General features: G+C 36.8%; 1 protein-coding gene across 8 annotated transcripts in view; it reads right to left on the reverse strand.

The window, feature by feature from the left end:
- Nucleotides 1–24,457, reverse strand: part of VPS8 (VPS8, CORVET complex subunit) — a 295,955-nt gene that overhangs the window by 227,541 nt on the left and 43,957 nt on the right. For all 8 annotated transcript variants that reach the window (XM_027539052.1, XM_027539061.1, XM_027539070.1 and 5 more), the window contains 7 exons: nt 20,003–20,083; nt 17,532–17,702; nt 9,890–9,964; nt 8,670–8,705; nt 7,697–7,787; nt 7,224–7,270; nt 5,514–5,603 (listed from right to left, as the gene is read on the reverse strand). In XM_027539052.1, coding sequence (XP_027394853.1) covers nt 5,514–5,603; nt 7,224–7,270; nt 7,697–7,787; nt 8,670–8,705; nt 9,890–9,964; nt 17,532–17,702; nt 20,003–20,083 — 591 coding nt within the window. The remainder of the gene's footprint in view (nt 1–5,513; nt 5,604–7,223; nt 7,271–7,696; nt 7,788–8,669; nt 8,706–9,889; nt 9,965–17,531; nt 17,703–20,002; nt 20,084–24,457) is intronic.

Raw genomic sequence — 24,457 nt, forward strand, 5'->3', positions numbered from 1 at the left:
GGCCTAGAGAATTCCATGGACTGTATAGTCTGTGGGGTTGCAAAGAGTCGGACACGACTGAATGACTTTCACTCTCACATACTAGCCTTGCCTCTGCTGCAGTACAATAAATCTCCCTATGGTAGTCCTTCACTATCTGAAAGCAGATAGTGCTTTCAGAGATCTGAAACTTATATATATACTTATATCTGAAACTTATACCATATCTGCACTTACTTTCTCCCTAGATTAAACAACTCTGGTATTTTTTTTTTAACTGTTGATTTTAAAACCTCCCACCAGCCCAGTTGTTGGATAAAAGCTGGTCCGTCAATAGTCCATAAACTATCTTATTTAGTTTTTATTTTCAACACATAGCCCAGTGGTACTATCACTTTCCTCTATCTGGGTCTTAATACACAGTTGACTCATACTAAGTTTATGGTCAACTAAAATCCTGTCCAGCTAGATTTCCCCAATCCAGGATGCATTCAACTTAATTATTTGAATCCAGTGCGAGTCTTGATGTCTATCCTTGCTAAATTTCACCTCATAACAATTTTGATTGCACTTTGTCAAGATCATTTTGGACCCTGATTCTTGGTTCTATCCAAATTCGACAAGCCACTCAATAAATCTTCATCCAAATCAATGATAAAAACTTGGATATGAAAGAGCCCTAGAAAGTAATTAATACTAGGCCTGCAAGAATACTCTTTGGGGTAGGAATGTTTCTCATCTGTAAATCTACTATTTACTAATCCATCTCAGCAATGAGAGTAATGAAAAACTAAGGCAAATGCTTTAACAAAATCAAGATGTTATGTACTAAGCATTGCATGAATGTAGTGTCCTCACATTCCTTTCAAAAGTGCCATTTTTATGAGTTTAGCAAGGTTGTTCTTAAGTGAACTCATGGAAAATGTTCACAAACCACAATGGGGTTACAGTGGATAGTTCCTACATCCACTTTTCTTCTACAAAATTACACTGTAAGAGTTAACCTATTTTACTATTTTATGATTAAATATTTACAATTTAACACTTAAAACAGTAGATTTGTGGCCATTTGTGCATGTATTTTACTCATCCTAATGGGCTAAAGATCACCTTTTTCAAAAGTATAGTCCTCTTGAGTGAAATAAGCTATGTCTTCTCTGCTTAGGCATCCATGCTTAAGCAAGTGTGCCTTATTTGAAAACTGATCCAAAGTTACTTACAAATTATTTAGATAGCTCTGACTATTCAAATAGGACCATGGGTTATAATTCCACTGGGTCTTGAGATCTGAACAATCATAATGTAACTATATGAAACATATGCTGGGCTTCAGCCTGTTTCTTTAATATATTTATCTGGACTTTTCCATTTTAAAGACCACTCTCTGTGCTCATGAAAATAGAAGCAAAACCAGAAGTGTTGCTCCAGGGTAGAGTGCAGCATTCCAGATGTGGACTCCAAAGTCCCAGTACTGGATTCTAATCCCAGCTCTATTGTTCACTAGCTATGTGATCTGCAACAGGTGATTTAACCTCTCTGTGCCTTGGTCTCACTCATAAATGTGAATAATGACAAAACCTACCTTGTAGAATTACAGGAATTAAATAAGTTAACATGTGTAAATGGTTTGTAATGGTGTCTGCCACACAGTAAGCACTGAATACTTTAGATGTTTGCTATAATTATCATTCCTGATCATCTACTATCATCACCCCTTCTCACCCATCCTTTCCCTGAACTTGCTCTGAAAATAACAATACAGTACAATGGTTACTTAAGAGCTGGGTTTTGAAGTCAGAATAACCTGGACTGGAGTTTCTGACCCCACACTTAATCAGCAATATTACCTTCAGAAGTCACTTAACCTCTCTCAGCCTAAACTTTCTCTTTTATAATATGAGGATAATAACAGGATCTACTTCATAGGGTTGTTGCAGGAATTAAACAAAAATGAATGCCACACCCTTCACGTAGTACTTGGCATGTAATACACATATCAGGTTCAGATCAGATCAGATCAGTCACGTCCAACTCTTTCTGACCCCATGAATCGCAGCACACCAGGCCTCCCTGTCCATCACCATCTCCCAGAGTTCACTCAAACTCACGTCCATTGAGTCGGTGATGCCATCCAGCCATCTCATCCTCTGTTGTCCCCTTCTCCTCTTGCCCCCAATCCCTCCCAGCATCAGAGTCTTTTCCAATGAGTCAACTCTTCGCATGAGGTGGCCAAAGTATTGGAGTTTCAGCTTTAGCATCAGTCCTTCCAAAGAAATCCCAGGGCTGATCTCCTTCAGAATGGACTGGTTGGATCTCCTTGCAGTCCAAGGGACTTTCAGGAGTCTTCTCCAACACCACAGTTCAAAAGTATACATTCTTTGGTGCTCAGCCTTCTTCACAGTCCAACTCTCACATCCATACATGACCACTGGAAAAACCATAGCCTTGACTAGACGGACCTTTGTTGGCAAAGTAATGTCTCTGCTTTTGAATATGCTATCTAGGTTGGTCATAACTTTCCTTCCAAGGAGTAAGTGTCTTTTAATTTCATGGCTGCAGTCACCATCTGTAGTGATTTTGGAGCCCAGAAAAATAAAGTCTGACACTGTTTCCACTGTTTCCCCATCTATTTCCCATGAAGTTAATCTTTGTCAAAATCCCTCCGTATCCTTTAGTATTTTGGTAGGTACAATCTGGACCATACGAGTCTCTTTTCTGATAGTCATATAGATTCTTCATGCTTTTGACAAATATCTTTGGTTATCGACCTCTCTCCAACTTTGGTAGATGTTCTGTGTTTTATAGATATACTTCTCTCAACATTCTTCCCCATTTCCTTTCTCCTTGGACTGTTTGTGGTTATTGTGTCAACATTTAAGAATTTCCTGTTCTTCGATCTTATGGTTGCCGGTGGGGAGGGATGGGGAGAAAGGACAGTTAGGGAGTTTGGGATAGGCATGTACACACTGCTATATTTAAAATGAATAACCAACAAGCACCTACTGTATAGCACACGGAACTCTGCTCAATGTTATCTGGCAGCCTGGAAGAGAGGAGAGTTTGGGGAAGAATGGATACATGCATATGTATGGCTGAGTACCTTCGCTGTTCATCTGAAACTGTCACAACATTGTTAATTGGCTTTACCCCAATACAAAATTGGAGAAGGCAATGGAACCCCACTCCAGTACTCTTGCCTGGAAAATCCCATGGACAGAGGAGCCTGGTGGGCTGCAGTCCATGGGATTACTAAGGGTCGGACACGACTGAGCGACTTCACTTTGACTTTTCACTTTTATGCATTGGAGAAGGAAATGGCAACCCACTCCAGTATTCTTGCCTAGAGAATCCCAGGGATGGGAGAGCCTGGTGGGCTGCCGTCTATGGGGTCACACAGGGTCGGACACGATTGAAGCAACTTAGCAGCAGCAGCAATACAAAATAAAAAGTTAAAAAAAAAAATTCCTGTTCTTTGTGAATCTATTAGTATTTAGGGGTATATTAGTATTTTGGCCTATAACCATGAGACTGTTCCCATATTTGTTTTGCTGAAATATCTGCTTTCTAAAATATAGGATTCACAATGTTATTTTTCCTCATGAGATGTTATTATAACCTTTAAAATAATGAGATAATTTTTCTATCAGTAGTTTATCCCTTCTACTTCCCCAATCATTGATAAAAAGTAAATTCAGAATAATGATTCCCACCACTGTTATCTTTACCGCCTATGAGGCTAAGTGATTAATAAATCAAAATTTTATTAGATATTCTTTTAGCAGAATTAAACTTCTGACAAATATCTAGGTGGTTAAAGAAAACATTACTACCATGATTTGTTTCTCAGTAAATTTTAAAATCTGTTTTAGAAACCATCATCTACAGTCCCTGTCATGCTGATTCCTTAATATTCCTCTGTCAGAATATCACTTTTCATTCCTTTTTTCTTTTATAGCTCTCTACCAGGTTCTTCCCCAACAAAGTGGTTTCCACCTTATGTGTATATTCACACGCATGCCATGTGTACACACGCACACACACACACATCCTCCTCATTAACCCCTCTAAGCATGCCCTATTGGATGTTCCTTTTCACCAAAGTACACCTTCCAACAACCAGAGTTCTTACATGAATACCATCCTACCACTTCTTGATAACAGATATTCTCTTGTTAAAATGCTGAGTTTGCTTTTCTCTATATACTGTAGTGATATACAAAATCATTTATATACCAGGTACTATTCCTAAATAGTTCTGTCCCCAAATGCTTTCTCTCTGCCATATGTTTTCCTCCTAGCTTATCTATTTCTATAACCTTATATAAGCTCCTTTCTCTTCTTCACTACAAATTCAGTGAGCCACAAGGTAATAAATGTTACTTTGCTAGAAGCCCACTACTATGGCATTCAATAGTACAGTTCAGGAAACCAAATCCTGCTCTGATACCCTCCAACTGTTCACTGCCGTATCTACTCTTGTCTTCCAGAGTTAAGAGCATCAAATGCAAACACAAAAACATATGAGCTGTGTCTGCTCCTCCAACTCCAAAACCCTATATTTCTTCTAAATATGTCCAGTAATGTGCATAAGAAAAGTTATTTTGACTAGACTATTAACTTCAAGATAACAAGGGGCACACATCTTTTGCACACTATCGTCCAGTGCCTAGAACATATTAGACCAGAGGCTGCACACTTTGACCCATGGGCCAAGTCCTGTCCACAGCCTGTTTTTGAATGGCTCTCAGCTACGAATGGTTTTTACATTTCTAAAGCGTTGTTTAAAAACAAGTAAAAAAAAAAAATCACATGGACGAACGTGTGACAGGGACCATATGTACCCCACAAAGCTTAAATTTTACCATCTGGCCCTTTTTAGAAAATGTTTGCTGACTGCTATACCAGACCCTCAAATATTTGTTGAGAGAGGAGACAGGGGGAGGGGAGCAAGACCTCAGAGTGAAGAAGAAGAAACAGATTCCCAACAAATATACTTTGAGATGATTGCAAATGGTAAATACTCTCATAATAAACACTGTGCAGATCTTTAAATCATTCCTTGACTTCTATTTTCAGAGTTTCAAGAGAAACTGAAGGTTTTTTTATTAGTATATTTAAGAGATCATAATTTTTTGGCAATGTACTTATTCTTGAATCACAGGTGCTCCTAAGAGAACTAAATTTAAACCTTGGTAGTCCACTTGTCCAACAAGTCAACGAAGTGTTAGTCATCAGCAAGGTGTAAGGCGTCAATTCACAGGTATGCACCCTCATACACACATCTGTTCCTTCCATGAAGCACCAAGTACCTAAGCACTGACACCCCACAACATTTTACTCATCTGTTCCCATGTGTCTGTACACCTGTTACTTCAAATTTTAATAACTGAGATGTTCCACAAACCCTGTAATAAATCTCTGAATACCGAAAAATGTTTAAGCAAAAGATGAAAGTTCCATTCTCAAATAATATCAAAGACCAGTACTAGACCTGTTCATAGTAATGTCTATTAGAAGCACTTGCAAATGTGTACCTGAAAATGTTGCTCCATCACTTGGATTTTTCCCTGGTCTGGGCACTTTTTTAGAGCTCGGTCTGCATAATGCAATAGGATTTCTACCATCTGGAAGGAAAACAGTAATTAAAATATGTCTCTAAAGCTTTGTAATACTTAATATATGTCATCTTAATATATATGATCTTAAATAATACAGAATCAGGCTTGGCTATTTTATGAAAAAATACAATTTAAAATTTTAGTGGCTTTATTTCCCCATTTTTTAACCCCAGCCTAATTTCTTTCAGGCTCAGGGTTAGTACCAATTTGTTAATCTTTCCTAATAAATACCTCCAGGTTCCAGATGGCATTAGTGTGAAATAAAAATGAAATAAAATGTTGATGTTTACCTCTTCAGTTATCCTCTACATAGATCTTTCCCTAAAGAACACATACAGGCAATTCTTCCTACCAGAAACTAAGAGAATCATTTATAAGTCTTTGGAATGACCAGTTTCTGTATATGTTTTCTAAATGTTTATACTAATTTGGAATCTAATTTTTACCAATGCATTTGCACAATAAATAGGGGGAGGAATGACAACAGTAAATGAATTCAGGCAAGCCTAGACTAGGAAAACAAAGCTAGTATTAAATATTAACATTAGCCATATTAATGCTAATTAACAGCTTAAAGCTCAACATTCAGAAAACAAAGATCATGGCATCCAGTCCCATCACTTCATGGCAAACAGACATGGAAACAGTGGCAGACTTTATTTTTGGGGGCTCCAAAATCACTGCAGATGGCGACTGCAGCCATGAAATTAAAACACAATTACTCCTTGGAAGAAAAGTTATGACCAACCTAGACAGCATATTGAAAAGCAGAGACATTACTTTGCCAACAAAGATACGTCTAGTCAAGGCTATAGTTTTTCCAGTAGTCATGTATGGATGTCAGAGTCAGACTATAAAGAAAGCTGAGCCCCGAAGAATTGATGCTTTTGACCTGTGGGGTTGGAGAAGACTCTTGAGAGTCCCTTTGACTGCAAGCAGACCTAACCAGTCCATCCTAAAGGAAATCAGTCCTGGGTGTTCATTGGAAGGACTGATATTGAAGCTGAAACTCCAATACTTTGGCCACCTGATGCGAAGAGCTGACTCATTTGAAAAGACCCTGATGCTGGGAAAGATTGAGGGCAGGAGGATAAGGGGACGACAGAGGATGAGATGGTTGGACGGCCATCACCGACTCAATGGACATGAGTTTGGGTAAACTCCAGGAGTTGTTGATGGACAGAACGTGCTGTGGTTCATGGGGTTACAAAGAATCGGACATGACTGAGAGACTGAACTGAACAATAATAATAAACATCAGCCATCTTTGCTACCTCAGGCAATACAAATATTTGCACATATAGTATTTCTCATTATTACTTATCAGTTTATAACAAATGTCAGCATCCTATGGGCTACAATAAGTTCAGAAACAATCCAGATCCCTGGGTTTTCTTCTTCCTCCTGTCCGCTGTCTTCTGGCTATTTCACTATTTATAATCTTCATTAAAGAGTGAGCAAGGGAAAAAAGAAAAGGCGCTAAGAAGGAATTTAAAAAAGCATTCACAGTAACAACCAAGGAATTATCATCTGATTTGCTTTTTTATACACTCTCTTCTTGACTGTAGTCATTTACCTAATCACGTCCAAGATGTACCCCAGTAAAAACCCTATTAAAATACTCACCCGATCTGCAACAATAGCCTTTCGCTTACTGGCATCCCCTGATAACCCTGCAGAGAAGCAAAACCCACATAAATCCGAAGTTAATCCACATCTTCAGGAATGAAATTGCTCTGGTCTTCTATTGATAACCTATGCTAACAATAGATATAACAAATCTAGGTAACAAAATATTGGGTAATATGCCATAACAGGAACACCTCCCATCAACTGGCCCAGACAGCATGTCAGTGTACTTTGCTTTTGTTCTAACAGTTAAGTTTTCCTTATGAAATGAATTTTAAAAGTGACATTTAAAATTCTATATCCTGTATTTGTCATTAACCTTTTTTCCTGAAAATCTGTAAGGTCTGATAACATCTTGCTTATAAAACACTTGAACACTAAGTCAAAAGTATTCTGTGAATGATTAATATTATTCATTTTCTCTGCTCCAGAAAAGCAGTACCTACTACACCAGTGTTCTGTTGACTTACCTACTACTGCTTTTGCTTTTCCTTCATGGAAAGACCATGCCAGAGCCAAAGCTTCTGTAAGACAGTCTTGTTTCAAGAGGTGATCCACTCTCTAAAATGAATAAATGAGAGAAACCACACCCCTTTGTCTGACCAATCACCAGTAAAAATTCCTATTCTACCTAGTGTCTTTACACAAGTTGTTGCTTATTAGCTAAAATTATAATAACCATGTGACTATCTTATTTCCAAGGAAAACAATTTCATAAAGCACTGGATAGTACAGTGACTGTATAAGTTGGTATAAGGAGCTACAGCCTAAACCTGAAAAGAGGAAACAGCTAGAATGTTGCTGGAGCAGAAACAGCTAATTGCCACAATATCCATTCAATCCCTCCTCCTTCATAACAAATTCCAAGTTTGTTTGAGATAGCAATAAACCGTTAGACAGCTAAAGGACATTTCTAAGACTCTCCTGTGGCCACTTGGGGCCATGTGACCAACTTCTGGCCAATGATAAGAGGAAGTGTTATTTGGACATTTCTGGATTGTGACCTTAAAAGGTCAGGGCCAGCCTTCTCTTCTGTTCCTCCGTAACAGCTGGAGCTCCGGCAGTTATACTGGAACGTAAAATGACCTTGAGGCTAGAATCCATACACAAGAAAGGTGACATTTTTTTCTTTTATATATATAGGGTAGTATGACAAAGACCATGGAGCTGCCATATTAGCCACAGACTGTGTACCTCCAGACTGCTGTTACTGCTGCTGAAAGATCTTTTATACCACTGGTATTTTGAATTTTCTATATACATAGCCAAACCTTATCAGGGAGTTGGTCAGTTTTATCAAATCAAGTATATGATAGAATGGCTTTGATGTACACTTCTGAAATTAAAAAGCACAAATCCAAATAATCTTTTTCTGCAAAGTCAAAAAATGCTAAGATGTGTGCAATTCAATAGTGCTAATATATAAAATTACTCTGAACTCACCTCCCTCCAGCTCCTCAGCATCATCACATAAACAGACTAGAAAACAAGAAGGAAATTAGACTTATCATCTCCAAGAGACTTACTTGAAAGACACATTTGTCTCAGTTCTACATCTCATTGTACATCTAAGTAAAAATATTTCATATTACACTTAAAAGTAAAGGGTCGTTCAAGAGCCCACATTAAAAAGTAAAACAGGGACTTCGCTGGCAGTCCAGTGGTTAACACTCCATGCTTCTACTGCAGGCAGGTTTGCTCCGTAGTTGGGGAACTAAGATCCTACATGCCATGTGACGTGGACAATAAAAAAAAAGAGTACATCAAACATTTAAAAGTGAATAAGTCTATCCAAGGGGTTCATTCCATGGACAAAGAAGGAAAATCCAATCTCCCAACGTGCTAAGCTTTTCCATGCTAAGTTAAAAAAAAAACAAGGAGCAAACTGATAGACAACAAGCTTTAAAAAACAAAAACAAATTAATAAACAAAAAGTTAAAAAAACAAAAGGGACAAATTGATATACAAAAAGTTCCTATTCTAAGTCAAATATCTCAATGCATTTTATTAATAATATACCCTAAGCTGATCTAGGGCTTCCCAGGTGGTACAGTGGTAAAGAATCCGCCTGCCAAATGCGGATTCAGTTCCTGGGTTGAGAAGATCCCCTAGAGGAGGGAATGGCAACCCCACTCCAGTATTCTTGCCTGGGAAATCCCATGGACATAGGAGCCTGGCGGGCTACAGTCTATGGGGTCGCAAGGAGTTGGACACAATCGAGCGAGTGAACACAAGCTGATCTAAGCTAAAGCACATCTTAATTACATGACAAAAATATATAATAGAGTTATCTTCCTGGTCATGAAAACATAATTGTGAAGGAAGATTGAGAAAGTATACCTCTGAATAAAGAAAATACGCATCCTATTATTAACCAGAACCTAAACAAAGGTAAAAATATAGTATGTCTAAAAGTAGAGGAAATTAATTAGTTGTGCAGTACAGAGAACTATATTCACTATCTTCTAATAACCTATAATAAAACTAAGGGGCAATCTTTTAAAAAATTAGTTAAACATCATGATCATCTAACCCTTCAAAGTTTTCAATTACTGCTGATCAGTATTCACTTTGTAATGTACTGCTGTCTTTACCAGCAACCTCCTTCAGCCCCAACTCTCCTGACACAAACGCACACCAAGTCACAAAGTGGAAGAACTTACTTTTGTTCCCAAATAAAAGATCTGACCACCATAGCTACTTATGGATTGATAGCAAGCCTTCTCTCCAACCAAAGCCTAAAAAAAAAAATTTAAAGGTAAAACACTACATGCATTAGAAGTCTCAAATTTTCAAGAATGTAGAATACAGAGACAATATAGTTTCATCCTGTAAGTGAGGGGGGGGAAAATGTCAGTCCAGTGCCACTCTGTCTGTGGAAGTGGCAGAAAAGACAAAGTGCAAAAAGTAGTTCTCTGCTTGTATATGGTCTTTTTATCTTTCAGAGAAATGCAAAAAACGGAGGAACATGGCAACTTCTAAACCCGAAGAAAAACTTGCAACCTGCCCACTACCGGATGACAGGCAATCACTGCTTCTGTCAAAGAATAGGGCTAATTGAAATGATACCTCCAAGTTCTTTGAAATAAATATCAACAAAAAACGCAAAAGTAAACAGGAAGATGAAGCAGTGCAGTATATGAAAGTCAGCACAGCCCAGCAAATAGAAACAAGACTTACTGCCTGACAAATCTGGGTTGCAAATTTAGGCTCTGTCACCTAAACAAGTTTCAAAGTTCTGACACTATGTTTTTCCATCTTTGAAAACCATGCAGTTTCTGAGAGGCTTAAATACAGTAGCATTTATAAATCTTCCAAAACAGATGTGGTCAAGAACTGATAACTAGTCATTTTTCTTACGAAATTATAAAAATATATACAAAGGTCGACAGAATAAAATAATGAACCCAATGTATCCAGTAACTAGCTTCATTAATTATAAGCTCAATCTTGTTTCATCTACAATTTCCACTGACTCCTTTATAGCACAGTAATAATTCTGAAATGAATCTCAGATTTGAACATCTCATTTACAAAAATTCAGTTTATGCATAATAAATCCTTTTTAACATAACCATAATTTCCTTGACAGACTTTTAAAAATTAACAATCATTCCTCAATATCAAATATCTGATCAGTGTTTGGATTTCAGATTGCCTCATAAATGTCAAACGTTACTGAGATTTTTATTCTTTGTTTCTACATTTCATTTGTTAAGTCAAGACTCAAATAAGGGCCACACACTGAAGCAGGCTGATACATCTCTTAAGAGTCAGTGTGCCTCTATCTCTCACAGTCCTTTACTTTCCATGCAGTTTATTTGTTGAGGACACTGGAACACTTATTCATGGGAGTTTCCTACTATCTGAATTTTGCTAATGGCATCCCAGTGGAATCTTTTAACATGTTCCTCTGCTTCTATATTTCCTCTAGAAGATCAGAATCAGGGTTTTGCATTTTTTTTTAGTCTGGGTTTCTGGCAGTACTACTTTAAATTTAAGTACAATGTTAGTGCTAGGATTTTTGTAGATGTTCTTTTTAATCAAGCCGAAGAAGCTCCCTTCTACTTCTATTCCTAGTTTGCTAAGAATTTTATCAGAAACGGATACTGAATTTTGTGAAATGCTTTTTCTATGTTTTTTGAGATGGTATTATGACCTTTCTTTTACAATAAACTTAACATAGTGAATTACATTGACTTTTGAATGTTAAACCAGCCGGGTGTGACTTGGATAAATACCATTTGATAACGATTCCGCTTTTCATACATTGCTGATTTACTACTATTTTACAGATTTTTGCTTCTATGCTCATGAGGTCATCGGTCTGTATTATACTTTATTGCAATGTCTTCAGTTTTATTATCAGAGGTAAGCTGATATCATAAAAAGAATTATGTGCTCCCTTTTCCTCTATTTTTAAAAAGATTTTTATGTGAAATTGATATTTTTTCCTTTATTATAATAGACTTTACTAGTGAAGCTATCTAAGCCTGGATTTTCTTTGCAGGAAATCAAACTAACATACAACCCCTTAGATTTTCATTTCTTCTTGGTCAGCTTTAGTAATCTGTACCTTTCAAAGAATTTTTCCACTTCATCTAAAATTGTTTAATTTTTAGGCATAAAGTTATTTATCTTTTTAATATTTTCAGACTACACAGTGATTTTCTCTCTCTCAGTATGATATTAGTAACTGCACCTTTTTTCTGAATTACTCTCATTAGTGTTTTATCTATTTATCTTTTAAAAAAACAAGTTTTATTTTCTTTGATTTTCTCTACTGTTTGTCCATTTCCTATTTAACTGATTTGTGTTCACTTTTGTTATTTCTTTTTAATATATTTCCAATTTATTTGCTCTTCTCTGTTTCTTTAAGATAGAGACTTAGGTTACAAATTTGAGATTTTTAAAAGTTATTTAAAGCTATAGTGAAAGTAAAAGTCACTCAGTCGTGTCCAACTCTTGGTGACCCCATGGACTATATAGTCCATGGAATTCTCCAGGTCAGAATACTGGAGTGTGTAGCCATTCCCTTCTCCAGGGGATCTTCCCAACCCAGGTATCCAACCCAGGTCTCCCTATTGCAGGCGGATTCTTTACCAACTGAGCCACCAGGGAAGCCCAAGAATACTGGAATGGGTAGCCTATTCCTTCTCCAGGGGATCTTCCTGACCCAGGAATCAACCTGGGTTCTCCTACATTGCAGGTGGATTCTTTACCAGCTGAGCTACCAGGGAAGCCCATTTAAAGCTATAAATTACCCTCAAATTGACTTATAGACTCCAGATTTTTTTTTACATTAATTTACAATGTTGTGTTAGTTTAAGTGTACAGCAAAGTGATTCAGTTATTTTACATATACACATTCTTTTTCAGATTCTTTTCCCTTATAGATTATTATAAAATATTGAATACAGTTCCCTGTGCTATACAGTAGGTCCCTGTTGGTTACCTATTTTAGATATAGTAGTGTGCATATATTAATCCCAAATTCCTAATTATCCCTCCCCGCTCTCTCCTTTGGTAACCATGTTTGTTTCTCTATGTCTATGAGCCTGTTTCTGTTTTTGTAAATAAATTTATTTGCATCTTTTTTTTTAATTCCACATATGAGTTATATCATATGATATTGGTCTTTCTCTGGTTTACTTTAGTATGATAATCTCTAGGTACATTTATATTGCTGTATCTGGTATTCTTATAGCTGAGTAATATTCCACTGTGTGTCTGTGTGTGTATATATATACACCACATCTTCTTTATCCATTCATCTATCGATGAACATTTAGGTTGCTTCCATGTACACACAACACGTCGTGGCTATTGTAAACAGTGCTATGAACATTAGACTGCATGTATCTTTTTGAATGATAGTTTTTTCTGGATATATGTCCAGCAGTGGATTGATGGATCATATGGTAACTCTATTTTTACCATTTTAAGGAACCTCCATATTGTTCTCCATAGTGACTGGACCAATGTACATTTCCACCAACAGTGCAGGAGGGTTCCTTTTTCTCTAACTCTCTCCAGCATTGATTATTTGCAGATGCTTGGATGCTAGCCATTCTGACTGGTGTGAGGTGATACCTCGTGTTGTTTCGATTTGCATTTCTCTAATAATGAGCAATCTTTCATGTACCTATGAGCCATCTGTGTGTCTTCTTTGGAGAAATGTCTTTTTAGATCTTCTGCTTTGTTTTGTGTAAAAATGCTGAGCTGTATGAGCTGTCTAAGACCACAGATTTTTATATGCTGCATTTTTACTTTCATTTAGTTCAAAATATATTATAACTTCCTTTGAGATTTCTTCTTTGACTTATGGGTTATTTATAAAGGTGCTACTTAATTTCCAAATATTTGCATTTTCTCCAGATTTACCCTGATGATTCTTTCAACAATTTACTGTTCTTTGCTTTATGGCCTAGCATATAATTTATTGGATGCTCCATCTGCACTTGAGAAAGTTTGTAACTTACTTTTGCTGGGTGGAATATTCTACAAATATCAGTTATATCAAGTTGGTCAATAATTATTTTTAAGTCTTCTGTATACCCTTGATGGTTTTCTGTCTGCTTATTCTATTAATTACTAATAAAGGAGTTTTGAATTTTGCAAACTCTAATTGTGGACTTGTCTGTTTCTCCTTTTAGATTTGTTATTGTCTCATATATTTTGAAGGTCTGTTATTGGGTGCTTAAGCCTTTAAGATTATTATGACTTCTTGATGAATTAATTTTTTTATCAATTTGAAATTTCTCTTTATCTCTGGCAATATTGCCTACTCAGAAATCTACTTAATCTGATATTAAAATAGCTATTCTTAGTATTTGCACAATATGTCTTTTTCTTTCTTCTTACTTTTAACTTATCTATGACTTTGTATTTAATAAGAGCTTTTTGTAGACAGCATAGAGTTGGTCCTGCTTTTTTTTTAAATCCAGTATGACAATCCCTGCCTTTCAACTGAAATGTTTAGACATCTTCCATTTTCTATAATTATTGATACAGTTGGATTTAGATTATTTTATTGTTTTCCACCTGTACTACCTCTTCTTTTTTATGCTTCATTGAATATTTTTTAACATCCATTTTTTTGCTACTATTGACTTATAAAGGGATACTTTTTCAGTGACTACTCTAGTGTTTATAATATGCAGCTTTAACTAATCTCAGTCTACATTTACATAATATACAATTTGATGTATAATGTTAAGAACTTTACAGTACTATACTTCCTTCTCCCCACTCCCTGCTATGTACTATTTCCGTCATCCTATTACTTCTACATAGCATTAAGTATGTACCACAAAATACCATTACTTTTGTTTTAAACAGTCAACTTCTTTTGTTAAATGACAATATTAAGGTTTACATACCATAAAATTCACTCATTAAGTATACAATAACATTTTGGTAAATGTACAGTTGTTCAACCATCGCCAAAATCCAATTTCAGAATATTTCCATCACTCCACAAAGATAACTTTTACCCACTTCCAGTCAATTCTCATTCCCACTCTTAGTTCCAGTTCTATTAATCTAATCTGTCTCTATAAATTTACCTTTTCTGGACATTTCATATAAACAGAATCAAACAATACGTGGTCTTTCCATATGGCTTCTTTCACTTAACACAGTATTTCTGGGGTTCATCCATGTTGTAACATGTGTCAATAGTTCATTTTTTAAATTGAGGAATAGCATTCTACTACATGGACATGCCACATTTTGCTTATCCATTTATCAGCTGATGGACATTTTGACTGTTTTGACTTTTTAGCTATTATGAATAATACTGCTATGAACATCTGTGTACAAGTGTTTTTGTGGCAATACGGCTTCATTCCTCTTGAGTAGCTAGCTAGGAATAGAACTGCTCTATCACATGGAATCTTTAATATTTTGAGGAACTGCCAGAATGTTTTCTACAGTGACTGCACTATGTCCAACAAGCAAAATATGAATGTTCCAATTTTTCTGCATTGTAGTCAACAGTTGTTATTGTCTCTTTTTGATTACAGCTATCCTGGGAGGCATGAAGTGGTAACTCATTGTGATTCTGATTTGCATTTCCATAATGATTAATGATGTTGAATATCCTGTCATCTGCTTTTTGGCCATTTGGTGTATCTTCTCTGGAGACTACTGCAGATTATGGCAGATGAGAAATCTGCTCTTACACTTATTGCTGATCCTCTGCATTTAATGTGTCTTTTTCCTCTGCCTGCTCTAATATTTCCTCTTTCCAATTCATTTGAATCAATCTGTTCATTTTACTTGTGTTTGGGTTCACTGAGCTTCTTGAAATTCTGAGTTTATTGTTTTGGAAAGTTTTTGACCATTATTTCTTCTAATTTTTTCTCTCCTCTCCTTCAGAGATTTCTACTACACATTAGGCTACTTCATGCTACCTCACTGGTCACTAACACTTTTTTTTTTCTTAATTTTTTTTCTGTTTCATTTTGGATAGATTCTATTGTTCTATTTTCAAGTTCACTAATATCTTGAAAATGACTGTTTTTGTTTTTTGTTTTTTTTCCTTGATTTTTCTTTTTCCCCAGACAGGAGAGCAAATCCAGTCCCCACTATTCCATCATGGCTGAAAGCACAAGTTCAAAGTCTATCAGTGTTTTTAATAATCACTCAGACTGCCACCACCACCACTATGCCACAGTTGCCAGGAGTCAGGGAGAGCTGATTTGGGGGCTTCCCTGGTGGCTAAGATGGAAAAGAATCTGCTTTCCATGTGGGAGACCCAGGTTTGATCCCTGGGTCAGGAAGATCCCCTGGAGAAGGAAATGGCTACCCACTCCAGTATTCTTGCCAGGGAAATTCCACAGACAGAGGAGCCTGGTAGGCTACAGTCCATGAGGTCACAAAGAGTCAGATGACCGAGTGACTGACACTTTTACACTTTCAGACAAAAGAAACTAAGTGTGGGACAATAATTAATCTTAACCTAGTGAATTCTATTGAATTACCATTTCTTCTTCTGGATTTTCCTAGTTTCTAAATTCTGAAAATACTGGAAGACTCTTCCACATATATTTATGCTCTGAAGTTCTAATATCTCAGGGAGATTTGAGCAATGGCTAGATACTATGCTGGAGACACTCATAAATAAGACCTTCACTACTATTTTTTTCCAAGAAATTATACAGAGAAGCTCCACAAGAGTCTAAATTCCCTGCTTAAATATTACTGACTTAGGAAACATGAGATGACAATTTCAAGTAATTTAACTATAAACTACATATGTAAATGGGCTTCCCTGGTGCTACTAGTGGTTAAGAGTGAAGTGAAAGTTGCTTCATCCTGTCCAACTCTTTGTGATCCCATGGACTATACAGTCCATGGAATTCTCTAGGCCAGAATACTAGAGTGGGTAGCTTTTCCCTTCTTCAGGGGATCTTCCCAACCCAGGGATTGAACCCAGGTATTCTGCATTGCAGGTGGATTCTTTATCAGCTGAGCCACAGGGGAAGCCCAAGAATACTGAAGTGGGTAACCTATCCCATCTCCAGTGGATCTTCCCGACCCAGGAATCGAACTGGACCCCCCTGCCAATGCAGGAAACATAAGAGATGTGGGTTGGGAAGATCCCCTGGAGGAGGGCATGGCAACCCACTTCAGTATTCTTGCCTGGACAATCCCAGGGACAGAGTAGCCTGGCGGGCTACAATCCATAGGGTCGGAAAGACTTGGCACACACACCTGTATAAACTGCTAAATGCCATTGTCATTGCTTAAAATATAGTAAAATTAATACTAAAATAACTTTTAGGTCTTCCTTATCTGCAGACTCCTACATTTCATCTATCTCCCATTCCTAAAGAATTTTTCTCTCAAAGCTCTCTTTGCCTTTCAATGACCAGAGTCTTCATACCTGTTCAAGTCTTTAGCAATTATCCATATACTTCCAAAGCCTTACAAGCTACTTGTCTCTGTAGTCTTTAGTTCCTTAAATCTATCAGGCTTGTTGTCACCATATAAAACTTTCTAAAATATCTTGCTTTTACAATTTCTCTCTTATGAACTTTAAATTTCACTTCATTATTTTTAGTATAAAAGTTAAAATTCTTTGGTATTAGTCACATTTCTGAATAGAAGATAACAGGAATTATTGTTTTAATTCACATTCTTGAATACTTACAAATAAATTCACATCCACTTTAACCTAGTTAGTGGTTTTCAAAGAAACATCAAGACATAAAGATAACTCCTCAGAATTCTTAAAATAAAGCAACAACAAAATATCAAGTTTATCAAAACAATACTAAAATAATGGATTACCCTTACCAGTGCCTGGCTCACGTTTCCTCCAGTGGCTAGTGATTTGAAATGGCTGCTATTATAGACCAACTGAACTTCTGAGATCTCCACTGTTTCCAGTTCCTCCTGAGTTTGCCGATCAATCACATGCAACTTCTCTACACTGTCCAAGAGCACAATTGTGCGTGAGTTTATCCACTGTAATTCAAGCACACAGAAACACAAGAGTGAGGCCCATCCCACATCACCATCCAGGACGAGAAGAAAGCTTGGCCACTCAGTTAAATGACGTTGAGGACCTTAACCATTTAATCAATCAGGTGATGACAACACAATCACAGCAAGAACTACTCAGTACCAGCCCAAAGAACAGCAGGTACACAGCATACAGTTCTGATGGTATTAAAGTGATTCATAATGTAAAAGAAGGCTAACTAAGAGCCTTAATAGATATTATCAGATAAACTGTTTTTTATCAAAATTTTTTAAAGGTAGTACATTGACACAATAACTTAAAAGTGACCAACTTTGCATTTCCAGTGTTTCTGACATTAATCAAACAAAATGGCGAACCCTCATAAACCTAGCTGGTCAAAGAATGATCATTAGCATTTAAGTATTACATATTTTAAAATGGAAACTATTTTAAAAATATATATTTCCTTCACCTACAAATTATGGCAGAGTTCTTTGCTCTATTTCTGTATACAGTCTGAATATTTGTTAATAAGTACTATTACAATTTTTAAAGTAATAATAATGTTAAAATCTGCTAAAGGATGTCATTTTGATTAAATTTCTTGGGTTATATATAAAATTTATTTTCAAAATATTTTTTGAAAATTCTCAATTCCTCCCCAAGAAATAAATGAAGTCTTAAAATCTGCACAATTAGAATTCTAAATTAGCCAGAACAAAGTATTTCCCCTACACTTTCTCTGATATTAGTTTTGGTTTATTTATATGATCTCTTCCCATCCCAGAAATTATTTGCATAATCAAATAACAATCAAAAACAATCAAGTTGAAAATGGATCAATTTTTCTATTTTAACTATGCTACATGTATATATACTTTATCAGTGTAGTGGCTGCCATAAGGGAAGGGTTTGGTTTTTCAAAAAAACATTGTCTCTCAGAAAACAGAGTTTGACACTCAAACCCTTTACAAAGAACTTTTGTAATGTGCTCTCTTGATTACTTTGAGAAACAAAGTACCATTCAGAAAGACACATTATTTAGTCTTCTACAAACTTAGTGCTAGCTTTTACAGGCTTTCAAAGGTCACCTGGTTAAGAGAAAGAATGACCAAGAATGTTAGCATGTTTAGCAATTATTCTTGGGATTAGACTCTCACTATTTTAATTGTTGACATGTTGTAAACAAGCCTTTTAAAGGTAACTTACAAAGCAATGTGGTTAGGGGTCACATCATAAATATGTCACAGGACAAATGAAAAACACCCACTGTCCTACTATTAGAATGGCTACTTGTGGTTGGGAAATTTTTTCCAGGGACAGAATCATACGCAGATGTTTAGAGATGTACCTCAAACATCTTAAATGCAAGTGACGATGATGAATTCTAGACAAATATGTCAGACAGTTCCACAAGGGATTCTGGTAATGACAAAACACTGAAGTCTAATACACATGGGAAGAGGTTGAACAAAATTATTTCATGAAATGTATATGGGAAAACAGTGTTATTTCTAAATCAAGTTTGTAAGATTTAAAAAGCAATGTGCAACTAAATTAATAAATCATCTATTTTAAAATTGATATGAAAGGAAATCATCTTTTTTTTTTAAAACCCAAAGGTTGCTTAGGACCGAAATGCATGGTAGAGAGAGAACTCTGCAAAGTTTTTAGCCACAAGAAAATAGTCTCTCCTGAACCAATAAGGACATACTCAGAAGTACCAAAATGTGTTTACAAAGAAAGCCTGGCAATGATCCTGAAGAAATTATTCTGATCTACCCTTTGAGCTATTCAAGATATTAAAGAAAACTTTTGGTGATCTTGCCAGTGTTCAGCAGGCTGAAGGACAATAAAAATAATATGTGGCATCACACCAATGTCAAGACTTTTTTCAGTACAAGCAGGACTTCACTTCTGTCCACATTTTATATGATCCTAAAGGTCATGGTACTCTTGCCTGGAAAATCCCATGGACAGAGGAGCCTGGTAGGCTGCAGTCCATGGGGTCGCTAAGAGTTGGACATGACTGAGTGACTTCACTTTCACTTTTCACTTTCATGCACTGGAGGAGGAAATGGCAACCCACTCCAGTGTTCTTGCCTGGAGAATCCCAGGGACAGTGGGGCCTGGTGGGCTGCCATCTATGGGGTTGCACAGAGTCGGACACAACTGAAGCGACTTAGCAGCAGCAGCAGCAAAGATCATGGTTTATGGCAAAAATCCTGGGAGCCTTAACATAACATGGACTCAAAACAATTACATAAAGTAAATGGGGGTATTTCGTTTCAATAATACTCACAGTAAAGTTGATGAGGTCATAGTATAGGTGAAGATGCTTTTGCTTAGTAACATGTATCGCTCCAGATTCGTCTCTCTTAACCTGATGATGAAATAAAAACAACCTGAATATCAGCTACTGTTTGAGACACTTTAAAAGTTTCTCACCTAGTCAATCCACCTAGAACATGATTTCCATTCAGAATATAGGTAAAACAAATACTGATAACTAAAGTAACTATTAAACAAATGAAATAAATCACTCACAAGTGTATGTAGTATATCTGGTATAATCCATGGTATACCTGGTCAGTGGTCAAGCTGTCTGTTTAGGCATACCATTGTTTTAAATGCACTTCACTTTATTGTGCTTCCAGATATTGTGTGTTTTACAAACTGTGGCAGCCTTGCATCAATCTATTGACACCATTTTTCCAACAACATTTGCTCACTTGCTTCCTGTCTCTGTGTCACATTTTGGTAATTTTTGCAGTAGTTCAAACTTTTTCAGTATTATTTGTTATAGTAATCCGTGATTAGTGATCTTTGATGTTACTATTGTAATTGTTTTGGCTTTTTCTAAGCAATGAAGTATTTTTTTTTTTTTCAACAAGGTAATGATTGAAATCTAAGACTAATCTCTCAAGTTATGAATTTTGGTTCTATTGGTAAATCAGAAGCTTTTGGCTGAAGTATTTTTTAATTAAGGTATGTACACTGCTTTTTTTCAGAGATAATAACACACTTAAAAGACTACAATATAGTGCAAACATAACTTTTCTATGCCCTGGGAAACCAATCAACTTATGTAACTCACTGCACTGCAGTATTTGCTTTATTGCAGTGGTCTGAAACAGAAACCAATAATATCCCCAGGGTATGCATGTACTGGCAAATGTAATATTCACTCTGTTGTACTCAGAACAAACTAACTTCATCACATCAATAACTGTATTTAGCCAGAGTTAAAGCATAAAATAGGATTAGTGGCATGGTGTAAAAAAAAGTAAAACAAAAGTACATTAAAAGGAAAATAAGGTGCTGCAGTTACCAAAACTAGGCTTTTCTGAAATATGATACCGTTGCTGCTGCTAAGTCGCTTCAGTCGTGTGCGACTCTGTGCGACCCCATAGACGGCAGCCCAGCAGGCTCCCCCGTCCCTGGGATTCTCCAGGCAAGAACACTGGAGTGGGCTGCCATTTCCTTCTCCAATGCATGAACTAGTATAGCTCAAACAGCCCGAAATTTCCCAGAACTTCAAGTGTTACTATTTTATTTATATATGCATATGTATACACTCTATAATCTTCATCTGTCCTTATCATTTGTTCTATTTCTGCTCCAAGGCGACAGAGCACTGAAGAAGACAGACACAATATAGTGACCTGCCTGAAATAGAACAGGACATCATCAATTCCAGTGTAATACCAATACCAAAGAGAGATCAAAGAAGACTGAAGGCAAGGCCACCAGATACGTAAGAAGTGATGTCCTAAAGCCTCTCCTCCTCCGTCTTTTGTGTGATGCCATACTGTTCTATTTCCCCACCTACCTCCACATGCCTTTACAGGATCCTCCTTTCTATTGCCTTTGTTGTCCTTTTCCTTACACGAGTGTCCACCAACATTATGGATGCTCTTGCTTTTGATTTACACAGCTTCAACTACCTTCTCGATCCTGGAATTCTCATTTGCACCCCAGACCTGGATTGCCAGTCTGCCCAGAGAACATTCCCTAATATACCACTCAAGTCTCACCTTCACTTTCAACCCAACACTATCCTTCCCGAACCCTAACTCTTTGAATATGTCATGCTCCTAAAATACAAAGCCAGAAATGCAATGTTTTATGTCCTTCAGTCCCCATGAAAAACCTTGTCTTTCCTTCAAAATGCCATCCCTAACTCTCACTGCACCCATCCTTGTCTAAAGACCTCACTTGCTTTATTACAAGAGCAAAACCCTTCATTTCCGGCCAACCCCCTATAATCTGTTCTTTTTGCTATATCTACAGTGCTATTCCTAAAATGTCACTTTAATCGTATCACTTTAATTACCTAAGAACCTGTGATGGTTTCCCCTTACCAATCTAGGGCAATTATTATACAATCTAGATCAGAGGTTAGCAAACTTTTTCTGTAAAAGGCCATACAGTAAATACTTTGGGATCTGCAGAGCATACAATCTCTGTCATAACTACTCAACTCTGCCACTGTTGAGTTTTGCACTATTGTGCAAAAGCAGCCATAAATAAGACATAACCAAATGGGCATGAAATAAAACTTCACAAAATCAAGTAGCCAGCCAGGTCTGGCCCACAGGCCACAGTTTGCCAATCTCTAATCTAGATCCATCCATATATTCAACTTTATTTTCAACAATAAGCTTCTCCCTGTTATTAATTGTAACACTTGTTACTGGCCTTCTATATATTTAAGTACTATCCTAGTACTTGGAATACAGCAGTAGGGTTGGTTTTAGACTTATGGAGCTTTCAGTCTAGTGATGAAGAAAAATGTTAAATAAGGAATTTTAGAAGTGCTGAATTAACATTCAGAAGGTATTATGGATGTTTGTAGTGGGAAATGCTAACTGAGATCAGTAGGTCAGGGAAGGCAATGCTAATCATGAGCTAGGATACTGTTGAAGAGAGCACAGAGCTTTCCTGGCAGAGACGTTGGCATATGCAAAGACACCAAGGCCAAAAACATGGAAGCATCCTAAATGTCCATCAATAGATGAATGGATAAAGATGTGGTACATAAATACAATGCAGTGTTACTCAGCCACAAGGAGAATGAAACAATGCCTTTGCAGCACCGTGGATGGACCTGGAGACTGTCATACTAAGCAAATCAGACAGAGAAAGACAAATACATGATATCGCTCACATGTGGAATCTAAAAAAATGGTACAAGTGAACTTATTTACAAAACCGAAACAGGCTCACAGACATGGAAACAGACTTATGGTTACCACGGGGAAAGAGGGAATGGGATAAATTAGGAGTTTGGGATAAGCAGATACAAACTATTATAGATAAAAGATAAACAGCAAGGTCCTACTGTAAGGCACAGGAAATTATATTCAATATCTCATAATATCTACAATGGAAAAGCTGGAAAAGAATATATATATATATATATATATATATAAACTGAATCCCTTTGCTATACACCAGAAACTAACTCAATACTGTCAATCAACTATATATGTCAATTTAAAAAAGAAATAAAAAGACACTGAGGCAAAAGACTAGTTAGGAAGCTATTTCAGAGCCTGGATTAGAATGCCTGTGGTTTAGGCTAGGGAAGCAGCAAGAGGTGAGACAAAAAAGGAAGTAAATTAGAGTCAGCAGAATGTGTGATGGAGCAGGAATAGAGAGAAAAATGCAACTAAAAGACAACTCCTAGATCTCAGGCTGGAGAAACTAGGTGGACAGTGAGGCACTTGCTTCACTGAGCTACGAAACTCAAGAAGAGATTCCACAGGCACATTCTTATCTCTGTGTCTTCAGTTCATCTTATTTTCCCCAATATGTATATCCACCCCTCCTGTAGTATTTGCCCTGTACCCTTCATAAAGTCTTCCACAGCCTCTGTAATCCATACAAATCTCTTCATACTCTGAACTTACATCAAGTTTTAAATTCTCATCACATAGTAGAGTCCTTAAACTGTCCTCGCTAGTAGCAGGGAACATACTGGTTTTGCCTTTCAAACCATATTTTAACCTATTTTAAAGAAGAAATTAAGTTTTATACGTCCTCCAATTGCCTCGTGTCCACTATAATGTAAAGGACATAGTAGGTGCTCAATGATACTTGCTTTCTAATAAACACACTACATGTAGGTAGGTAAGCCATTAATGAACTGGACATGGACAACAGAGTGGTTCCAAATAGGAAAAGGAGTTCGTCAAGGCTGTATATTGTCACCCTGTTTATTTAACTTATATGCAGAGTACATCATGAGAAATGCTGGGCTGGAAGAAGCACAAGCTGGAATCAAGATTGCTGGGAGAAATATCAATAACCTCAGATATGCAGATGACATCACCCTTATGGCAGAAAGTGAAGAGGAACTAAAAAGCCTCTTGATGAAAGTGAAAGTGGAGAGTGAAAAAGTTGGCTTAAAGCTCAACATTCAGAAAACGAAGATCATAGCATCTGGTCCCACCACTTCATGGGAAATAGATGGGGAAACACTGGAAACAGTGTCAGACTTTATTTTTCTGGGCTCCAAAATCACTACAGATGGTGACTGCAGCCATGAAATTAAAAGACGCTTACTCCTTGGAAGCAAAGTTATGACCAACCTAGACAGCATATTCAAAAGCAGAGACATTACTTTGCCAACAAAGGTCCGTCTAGTCAAGGCTATGGTTTTTCCTGTGGTCATGTATGGATGTGAGAGTTGGACTATGAAGAAAGCTGAGCACCGAAGAATTGATGCTTTTGACCTGTGGTGTTGGAGAAG

This window comes from Bos indicus x Bos taurus, chromosome 1, assembly GCF_003369695.1.
Source record: "Bos indicus x Bos taurus breed Angus x Brahman F1 hybrid chromosome 1, Bos_hybrid_MaternalHap_v2.0, whole genome shotgun sequence".
Taxonomy (NCBI): Eukaryota; Metazoa; Chordata; class Mammalia; order Artiodactyla; family Bovidae; genus Bos; species Bos indicus x Bos taurus.